Source organism: Hibiscus syriacus, unplaced genomic scaffold (assembly GCF_006381635.1).
Source record: "Hibiscus syriacus cultivar Baekdansim isolate YM2019G1 unplaced genomic scaffold, ASM638163v2 tig00110057_pilon, whole genome shotgun sequence".
Lineage (NCBI taxonomy): Eukaryota > Viridiplantae > Streptophyta > Magnoliopsida > Malvales > Malvaceae > Hibiscus > Hibiscus syriacus.
In genome coordinates this window covers 522,926-533,717 of record NW_024062581.1, presented here as the reverse complement: position 1 = coordinate 533,717, position 10,792 = coordinate 522,926, and the positions used below count along the sequence as shown (strand labels likewise).

The window sequence follows — 10,792 nt, the reverse complement described above, 5'->3', positions numbered from 1 at the left end:
TATTTATTATTATATTATCTAAGAAAGTCTATTTTACTGATATTTCTAATTATACGAAACACCATTTTACTGAAATTATACTTTAATAAAAAAATGTGTGATACAAATCACACTTGTCCGAGTTTTATATTACAAATCAGCTTTGTTTTTTTGGGACCAATATATGACGTAATGTAGGAGAAAAAAATAAGAGAATATCATAGCATAGTGTTTGATGAAGAATAAAGTATATAAGCGTGCAAAAATAGGCTGGGAATTGAGATCCATGCAAAATAAGGGAAACTAAACATGCTGTAGCCTTGAGAATTCAAAAGTAAGTAGAATAAACAAATGGAAATTCCCTAGTAAATGCTGAAGCTAAAGTTCGGTTAGCAAAAAAACGTAAACATGTCGTTTGTATGTTTGCTAATATGGTTATTTAGTACTAACAACAGGGCTGATTCAAGTGGTAAGTAACTTGATATCATTTAAGTGAGGTTTTGAGTTTGACTCCTTATGTATGCAGAAAATCTCCTATGGAAGACTCACTCACCAAAATCAGATGTACAACTCGGGTCTGTTTAAATTAGTCATGGCGAAGCTTGGAGGGCAACCAGAAAAAAAAATATGGTTATTTAGTTGCCGTGAATATGTTCTTCTAAAATAGTAAAATTATGCCATTAGCACTTAAACTTTTTATGCTTCATAATTTAAACTCATGATTGACCATGTAGTTCATGTAGTTTCTTCATTCATTAATATTTAAAATTTAAAGAAATAAAAAAAAAAATTTCTAAACGAGCTTGTTAATCAACATAAATAAACGAATCAATAAACGAACTCATACATTAGCTTGTTAATCAACATAAATAAACGAATCAATAAACGAACTCATACATGAGTTTGTTCTTGAACATAAATTTCTAAACCTGCTTTTTTGGAACAATAATGGGACATCATCATTATTAGTTTTTAATGTTTTATAATGGAATAAATGATGAATTGGTTTAAGAATGTTTGTGTGGTTCAAATGTGGGAAACGCAAGGTTTTCATTCTTACAGATCCTATTGCTATTTGAAACTTGGCTTGCTTACTTGAGTGCTGAATAAAGTTATATATGCTGGGTTGCATTTGAAACTTTACATGCTTACTTGAGCATTAGGTTCATGTTATGCATGTTAGGAGTTTATATATACATAAGATTGTCGATAAGCATGTGCTTCCTTATTTTGAATGATCTTTGTATAAATATCATATCCTTTTATATCTGCTTGCATGAATGTCTGAGATTTTTTTTGTTGCAATTCAAGATTTTGGAACTCTGGACCAAGAAAAGTTTTAGGTGTGATTGTGGAAATTCCAAATTTGGAGAGTTCTCGTGTAAACTTTTCCCAAATAAGGATGCAGAGAATATCGAGAATTCATATAATCACAACTTCAAAGGTGTCTACTGCACCTGCAACCGCCCCTATCCACATCCAGATCGCCAGGAACAAGAAGAGATGATACAGTGCTGTATGTGTGAGGACTGGTTTCACGAGGAGCATATCTGCCAAAGCTCTCCTGATGAGGTTGGTAAGCTGGGTGCATGTCCAACAGTTTCATATGATGCTTTTTCTTCATCAGGTTTTGCCTGATGTCCTTTATAATGACACAGTGTTCTGATTTTGCGGTTAACTTAAAATCATTGGCATTTATGGAGTTGCTTTATAAGCTTGCATCCTCTTATACAAATATGATCACTTGCAATGTGCTTGTTGGCTGTATCTTAGCGGGTTAAACTTTCGGTTGTTATTCTACTGTGCCCTCCTCGGGGTTCTGTTTCAATTCAGCATGATGCCAGTGGCATTGTTCTGGCCTGAACTCTCTTTAAACATGAATATCAGTTCTAGTTATTTGAAAACGAAAAGTGCTAACTGCAGTGAACATATCACAGTTTATCTGTTTGAAGGATCTTTCCATTGGCGCATTTACTTGATTATTTTATTTCTAGCTGTGCGGTGTAAATAGTTTGAGCTTAGATATTGCAAAAGAAGAGGAACTGTGAAAAAAAAGACTTTTACTTAGTTCCTTTTGTTCTATTCCGAGTTATTGATACCGGATAATAGAATCCGATCTGAGAATACTTGTATGACAGGTTCCTAGAGATGAGGAAGGGGATCCTCAGTATGAGGATTTTATATGCAAAGCATGCTCTGCAGTTTGTTCTTTTCTGACTCTATATTCTAAGACCATATGTGCAGTGGGGGGACAGCCTGTTGCTCCTGTCACCACTAGCAAGGATAAAAGTGTAGTGGAAGACATCCCTCCTATAGATGACGGAGCTGGAAAACTTGAAAATGGTGTGTACCCTGATTCTTCCCAAAAGGATAATGTTGGAGCTATATCTGATGTCAAGAAGTTTGTTATTGGAGAAAGCTCTCAGAATGATGGCATCTCAAGTTCGCCCGGAAGTATGGCCAGTACACCTGCTACTTGTATTGTTGGGGTAGACTGGATGGCTGCATCAGTCGATCTGGGAAGTAAACCGCTTTTCCTTTCTAAAAACTGGAGAGGTGCCCTCTGCATATGTGGCAAGTGCTTGGATATGTACAAGGAGAAGCAAATGAGTAATCTACTTGACGAGGAGGATTCGATAGCAGAGTATGAAAAGAATGCAAAGCAGAAGAGGGAAGAAAAGTTGCCGCGAAGGGAGGGTGCTCAACTAAATTTCTTTAACAATCTTGGTCATATAGAAAAAATGGAGATTCTGAATGGCATTGCAGACTTCACGGAGGAGTTCCGTTCGTTCCTGGTATGTCTTTGAATTTTGTACCTTTTTTTAGTTGCTAACGTTTATTTTTTTTTTTCAATTTTCCTGCATCATATAGGTTCTTCGTTTTTGCATTTTTCACAAGCAAATGTACTGCCACTAAGATTTATCTATACCATTAGGGGTCAGTTGATCCTTCGACGGCAAAAACAGAAGCTGATGTCAACCAGATTTTCGAGAACCTTAAAAACAAAAGAAGGCGTGTGTAGTAAGTAGGCTTTCTCTTTATCAGTTGGATATGCAGTTGATGAGGAAAAGAAATGCTATGCATATATTTAGGTTGTTTCAAGTTGGAACGCTGTAATGTTACTTTTGAACCATTTTGTTTGTGGTTGTTATTAATGACTTTTATCATGTAATTGTGTTTCTCTATTTGCTCAAGCTCTGCTATGGGTTCATAATACGCGTGCTTCGTTTAATTGGAGAAATATTTGAAAAGTCAATTTAAAGGTAGAAAATGCTACCATGGTTGTTTATTCAATGCATGAAAAGTGGTAGATATGGCAAGTGTTAAATGGAAGAAACAAATAAAAAAGAAGGCAGTGTTGTCATTTAAAGTCCCCTCTTCGCTTCCCAGCTATACCAAAGGCTTTGAATAAGTCTTTTCAACGTTTGACGGGTCTTACTAAAAGCTTTCTGATTTTCCCTGCTCAAAACAAACCGAAATTTCTCGGTAGAAGTTGAGCCGTCAAGTCCCTACCAAAATCAACTTCAAAGGTATGGTGACGTGTTGAATTCGTTGCATCTGCTTCTCTATCAACGACCTGGTCCATCTCTGCGTTTTGATCGGTTATTAACCTTTATCAATTTTACCTTAAATTTGTATTCGTACATTTAATTTTTGATTTTGACGAAAAATTATAGATGATGATTTTGTGAAAAGGGAAGAAAGATTTAAATCATGAGATATAGAGAGAGATTAAAGTTTCTCTTTGATTTTGCATGGGATTTATATATATAGGCTTTTGAAGGTTGATGTAAGACATAAAATGATAATGATTATTTTATGTCGATAAAATGAATTAATATAATCGTGATATAATAGATTTAATTGGTGATAAATTTGACAACAATCAAATTGATAAATTATAATATTCTAGAAGATACATATCTCAAAGAGATAATTTGCAAAGAGATCTATAAAATGTACAATAATATTTATATATTTTTTACATATGAAATGTCATATATTCTTATAAATTTTAACATATTATATTATATTTAAATTTATATAACTTAATTAAAATATTTTAATTTAAACTATCTCGCAAACAGACTGTAGAATACATAAATTTTCTCCCTATATTTTGAAAAAGGGGGTGTTTCTTCATGGCACTTTTTCAAAGAGATGTAAGCGTTTTCCTGCATGAAATTATGTTGTAACGGTGAAGATAAAGAGTTATAAGGATAAGAGAGGGAAAAAATGAAATTCTTAGTTGAAAACTAAAGCTTCATTCAAATACAAGAATATTCAATACATGCAAAACATTAACAAAAGTTAAAAAAAAAAAAAAAAAAAGAAATTTTGAACTTTTAAAAATGTATCCAATTTAATCCTTTCAATAAATAATGATATCACGTAAAATCATATTATAGTATTTAAGCCTCTAAATCAATATCAGTTTAGGCAACAACTAAACAGTTATATATTGTTCCATATCATAAGATAAACTGTCTAATTTAAAATATCTCTTTACTCTGTCAAAATATAATTTTTATCTAAAACACAAAACTTAAATTTGTATTTGTATCCATAATAACATATCTTAAACTTTTCTTATTCGTATACATGTCATCTAGAAAATTTAAAATGGTAGGATGTCATTACTGATACCTATAACTTTTTCTTTATTGTTTGATGTCCACTCAACTCCTTACTTCACTTGCTCTTCTTTACTTAAGAGTGAAAATCATCACACGCTAAGTATACACTTAGTGAGACATTATAAAAAAACTAAAATGATATAATATCAAACAACTTAACAACATCTAAACAACATATTCACTTATATAAAACTTAATAATATCATAACAATTTAAAACATTGACTTTAATTCCAATAAAATCACTAAATATCAAAACCGATTTATTCAAGCTATTTTTCTGACCTGAAAATCATCATCTCATGATTTTATCAAAACCATGCTAAACAATATCATAAATAATAGTCATATCAAAGACATGATAAACAATATCATGCATAATAGTCATATCATATTCTTTTTCATTCATATACAATACAAAACTTTCATATCTCAGTTTCATCTTTCACTTTCATATTCACTTTCACATTTCATTTTCGTAATCCGTACTTTCACATTTCATAACTCTTTCTCATATTCTGAACTTGTTTCTGGACTCATAACTTATTTTAGGTTCATAACTTAATTTCATATCCATAGCTTATTTTTAAGTTCATAGCCCAATGCATATTTATGAGAATGCAAGGTACGTGAGTCATACATAATGTGTGCACTAGGTACTTCACAGTGCCAATCATCATCATAAGATGCACTCCAAGTGCGAAACATATCATATGCACCAGCGGTGCCATACGTAATGTACACGAATGTACCATAACTTGACTTAACTTGAACTTTACTCAACTTCCTGGCATACCAAATGTAACTACAACTTTCAATGCATCATACAATGAGTTTTTCCATTAATTATTATGCGTTATTAAATATAAAAGATATCAATATATCAACATAAATGACTTTTCATATAATAACATAATGGGCAGTTCATACCCTAAACATTTTATTTCCGCATAACATTTATATATCATAATCATCATCAATTACCTTTCTTGAACATAAACACTTCATATTCATCATGAAATAAATAATCTTAACTATCATGCCAAATGTAATAAAGTTGACTCATTTCAAACATTTATGATAGCATAGGAGTAACATGAAAACATAATTTATGACAAGTTTCATATGTTGGCAGTTTGCACTACCTTTAAAGAAATATTATTATGTATTAATCTAATAATACATCTTGTACAATTTATAGTGATTTTTCAAATTATTTTGTTTATGCCAATGGAAACTAGACTTGAATATGAATCTAAAAATATAAGGAACTCCTTCTAGTTCATCTTGTACAATTTATAGTGATTTTTCAAAGTTGACTTACAGAAGCTGTTTTGAGCAGAATCTGCTGCCCTGTTTTCTGACCTATCCTCGATTAAAAATTAATATCTTTTTTATATTTATTGAAATCAGTATCCATTTGCTCTCAACAAAACTAGACTTATATACAAATCCAACGCCATAAAAATCATCCCCTAATCATTTATATAGAATTTATGGTGATTTTCTAATTTACTGTTCAGAACACAAATATGGGTAAATTTCACTAACTTATATTTTTAGCTTATTCACTAATTCTATTAGCATACAAAATGAACATATATGCATGAATCGCTAAATTTCATAACATTTAGGAGTCACTTCTTATCATAGTAACTCCTTCACTGACTCATCGCAAGTCAATGTTTGCACGATATCATAAATATAAATTAAATATGCACTCACATAAAGTCCTTAGCTTGCAACTTCCCTTAGAAATTCACATTTCATCCTTAAGCTCTCCTTAGCTTTAACATTTCTTGATCTTGATTTCAAGCACACAATCTAAATGAACATCATTTACAAAACATGTACATTTCAAACATGTTAGAATCTCACTAACATAGGCACACAATAGAAAATAAATTCCTAAAAAAATTTTGATGTTCATTCGATACTAATTTCATGTCACAACATAAATATTGACTTTAACACTTCAAGTTGACCATTCAAGTATCTTTTTATCCAACTTTCCATTTTAACAACTATTTGTGAATTCTTTTAGAATTCAACTTAACTTTTTCATTTTCTTCTAAATAGTCATTTGCCCTTTTACTTCAATTCAAGTCTCAAACAATTTAATTAAATTTTCAGCATTTAATTTCCAGCCCAATGCCTCAAAAATTCCATTATTACCACTTAAGCCACTAACTTTCTCAATATTTGTCATTTATTATTCAAACTTTGACAACTTCCCAAAATAGTCAAATTTCACTTTGTAACACCAAATTCATAACTCTAACATTAATTTCCAGTATAGTGCTTCATGTATAAAAATAATTACACATCAAACCCCATAACTTATCAAAATTGCCAAATATGTCTCTCAACTTTCTCAAAATTACAAATTGGTCTAAATAACTTTCTAAAGCTTGTAGGATCCATATTACATCATTTCCAACCCTTGTATAATTTTTCCATAATTTTTCTCACTTACAAAAGCTTAGGCCGAATGTTAAGGGGATATCGTTTAATTATTTCACTTGATTTCAATTTGATTCAAGCATGAAATCAACCTCTATTCAACATTTTAAAACCTCTACAATCAAACCCCTAACTCAATTGCATCAAATCACAAACTTACCTTAATTTAGGGTTTAGGCCAAAAATCAATATAGCATTTCTAGGTGGTTTTGATCATCAAACAAGCTTAGAAATGATTCTACAGCCTCAACAACCTCAAAATCCATCATCAATTCATAAAACGCTAACATGAACTTAAACCCAAAAAATTTGGGAACTTAACATTCAAGCAAGATTAGCATGCAATAATGGTACCAAATGATAGAGTTCTTCGAATAAAACAATTTTCTATTTCATCCAAAATCCAAAGGAAATTGCTCAAAAATAAAAAATAAAATTTCTCTTACCTAGGTTATGAGGAGCACGAAATGGAGGTTGAAGAAGGTCTTATTTTCATGAAATTTCTAGTAAATTTCATATTAAGTTGTCATTTATTAAACTTAAATGAATTTAAAATTCATTTAATTAAAAATGACAATTTTACCATTAATGAAACTTGATAATTACATCAATATCAAGCCACATGTAGGTTATTATCTTCCAAAGTCAAAGATGAACAAAATATTACACCATTGACAACTTTATCCATGCAACTTTCCAAGAATTTCAATCTTGTCATTTTCATCCAACGGTCCAAATTGAACATGGAAATAAATTCTCAAATCCATTGGTCCATATTATTTTCCATCATTTTAAAATGTGGAAATAATATTTCTAAGCTTAATTTAATATCTTTCAAATTTTCTCAAAATTTCTGTTCAATCTGATTTACAAAATTTTACCAAACTTTAACACTTCACAACCTTTAACATAAATTTCGGATCAAAAACTGATTCCCACCAAAACATCATTCTTGGAGGTGAACTATTTATTTATAGGGTCAACACGTAACTTTTGAAAATTACACTATTAGTCCTTGAACTTTTGAAAAATTACAATCAAGATTACCTCGAAATTATTTTATACATTAAAATCGCTCATTTGTATTTTTAAATAATGACTCATTTGATATATGTTTTTTTATATAAAGACTCATTTTTGATTTTTCAAGTAAGGGCTTACTTGATTATGATTACTTATATAAGGACTCGTTTGATCCATGATTCAAACCAGAAGTTATGTTGATTTTTGGATCCAATTAAAGAGATTTATTTTTTATCAGCTTGATTAGAACAAAAAATTCTTAATTTATTTTGATAATCTTGAGCAAAGAGTTTGAGTGCCTTATTCATCCGCATCCCCAAGATTCTAACAGATCAACGGCACATATGAATTTGGTCACTTCTTTGTAAGAGGCAAAGGATGATTGTTTGATCTTTCCAACTTTCGACTCTTTCGGATTAAGTGTTTCTTGTATTTTACATTACTGGCTCTCCAATAACATCAAAACTAATATTTTCATTAAAAAAAACCCAGAAAACTGAAATCATACTCTCTTAATCTAACACTCTTCGGGGATACTATGAAGCAATGAAGTCGTAGCAGGGAAAGTGGAGACGACAGTCATACGATTCATTGGGAGGTTCACAAGCTCACAAGCAACATCTTTGAATTCAATAATCCCCCCATCTTTACATTTTGAAAGCAATCGAGCAGCTTCTTCCTTTGTCATCTTCACTTTTACTCTCACTCTGCTCATCTTTCGATCCTTCTTATCATCCTTAACTGTTATCAATGGCTTCTTCTTACTCAACTCATCTCTGTATATCGACTTTGATGAACTCTTGGATGCTCCAAACTCGATGACTTCGCCAGAAAAAAGTTTACAGAAAATTGTAGCAATGAAGGTAAGCATCTTTGAGTGGCAAACAATCTAAAAAGAGTCTCTTTGTTTTTTTTTTCTTAATCACTTTTTTGTACTGATAAAGCAAATGGTGGGTGAGTTTATATAGAAACAAGGCTAGGAGGATTGGCAAATGAGTGTGTTTTGGGCAAAGTCCAGGAATTTGGAACATTAAAACTCACTGTTTCGAGTCAATATGGATTTGGAATTTAGCCTTTCAAAAAGGGTATCAAATGGTTGGGTTGGGCCCCTCTATGCCAGGCCACACTGAGGGCAACAATCAGTAACACCAAGTTGCATGCACAGTGGCATTAATACTAGAACATATATGAACGTACACACAACTCGTAAGCCCTTATTTCCCCATTGTCTGTTAAATCTCCACAGGTTAAATATAATATTTCATCAATTACTTAATATATCTGAGAAAAATAAATAAATAAAAAATATTTTTCAATAATTACAAATGTAGTAAATGTGAAGATGAGGACAAGTGACTCGGTCGTACTATTTGATGCGCTTAAAGTTAAAAATGCGGGTATAATGCCAAGTCAATGCCGTTTGGTTTAGGGCGTCAACATGGTCATGGCATCATTATTCCAAATCAACCTATTATGGTTTTGCATTTTTTTTGGTGCTTTCAAGATGGGAGCTACTTGGCATCTACGTCTCTCTGTGTGAAACTTATTCGTGAAAGATAACAAGTAAAAAAAAGATAAATAGTTTAGAAGATTTAAATCATGAGATATAGAGAGGTTAAAGTCCCTCTTCTATTTTGCATGGGATTTATATATATATAGATTTTTGAAGGCTGATGTAAGACATAAAATTTTTAGCTGACCCTATTCCCAAATGTAATGGGATAAAGGGAGGTAGGATAGTAAGCTGCTCCCAACGCCAGGTTGAGAGCAACTTTCGTGAGAGATCTCCGACAGTCAGAATTATGAATTGCCCACCATGGGACTCGATCCCACGACCACCATGTAAGACATAAAATGATGATAATTAGTTTAGGTCGATAAAATGAATTGATATAATTGTGATATAATAGATTTGATCAGAGATAGATTTGACAATTATCAAATCAATAAATTATAATATTCTAGAAGATACATCTCTCAAAGAGATTATTTGCGGAAGAGATCTATAAAATGTCCAATAATATTTATATATTTTTTATATATGAAAAGTCATATATTCTTATAAATTTTAACATATTATATTATATTTAAATTTATATAACTTAATTAAAATATTTTAATTTAAACTATCTCGCAAACAGACTGTAGAATACATAAATTTTCTCCCTATATTTTGGAAAAGGGGGTGTTTCTTCATGGCACTTTTTCAAAGAGATGTAAGCGTTTTCCTGCATGAAATTATGTAGTAACGGTGAAGATAAAGAGTTATAAGGTTAAAAGAGGAAAAAAAGGAAATTCTTAGTTGAAAACTAAAGCTTCATTCAAATACAAGAATATTCAATACATGCAAAACATTAACAAAAGTATTAAAAAAAAGGAAATTTCTCCATCATAGAAGAGTAAAATCAAAGTCAAGCCATCGGTGGCGATACTTGACGGGATTTCAGTCGAGGTAAAACTAGGAATTTATTATAACAGAGGTTAAATATTTTTTTTATTTTTTATAAATGCAATTTTTTAATTGAGGGGAAATTAGTAGAGGTAAAACTAGGAATTTATTATAACAGAGGTTAAATATTTTTTTTTATAAATGCAATTTTTTAATTGAGGGGAAATTGGTAAATTTTTATTTTATTTATATATATATATTGTAACATAACCCGTATACGTACCCGAACACGAGTTAAAGAT

General features: G+C 31.1%; 1 protein-coding gene across 1 annotated transcript; it reads left to right on the top strand.

Moving 5' to 3' along the window:
• Positions 1-387: 387 nt before the first annotated feature.
• On the top strand, positions 388-3,001 carry LOC120214251 (putative E3 ubiquitin-protein ligase UBR7). The gene is made up of 4 exons (XM_039212198.1): positions 388-396; positions 1,291-1,551; positions 2,118-2,774; positions 2,915-3,001. The coding sequence occupies exons 1-4, from the start codon at positions 388-390 to the stop codon at positions 2,999-3,001; spliced, it is 1,014 nt and encodes a 337-aa protein (XP_039068129.1).
• The last annotated feature ends 7,791 nt before the right edge of the window (positions 3,002-10,792 follow it).

Excerpts from the sequence above, each read along its gene's own strand:
- LOC120214251 (XM_039212198.1), top strand. Across the intron at positions 1,552-2,117 it reads GCCAAAGCTCTCCTGATGAG|GTTCCTAGAGATGAGGAAGG; the intron begins GTTGGTAAGCTG and ends CTTGTATGACAG. Across the intron at positions 2,775-2,914 it reads AGGAGTTCCGTTCGTTCCTG|GGGTCAGTTGATCCTTCGAC; the intron begins GTATGTCTTTGA and ends CTATACCATTAG.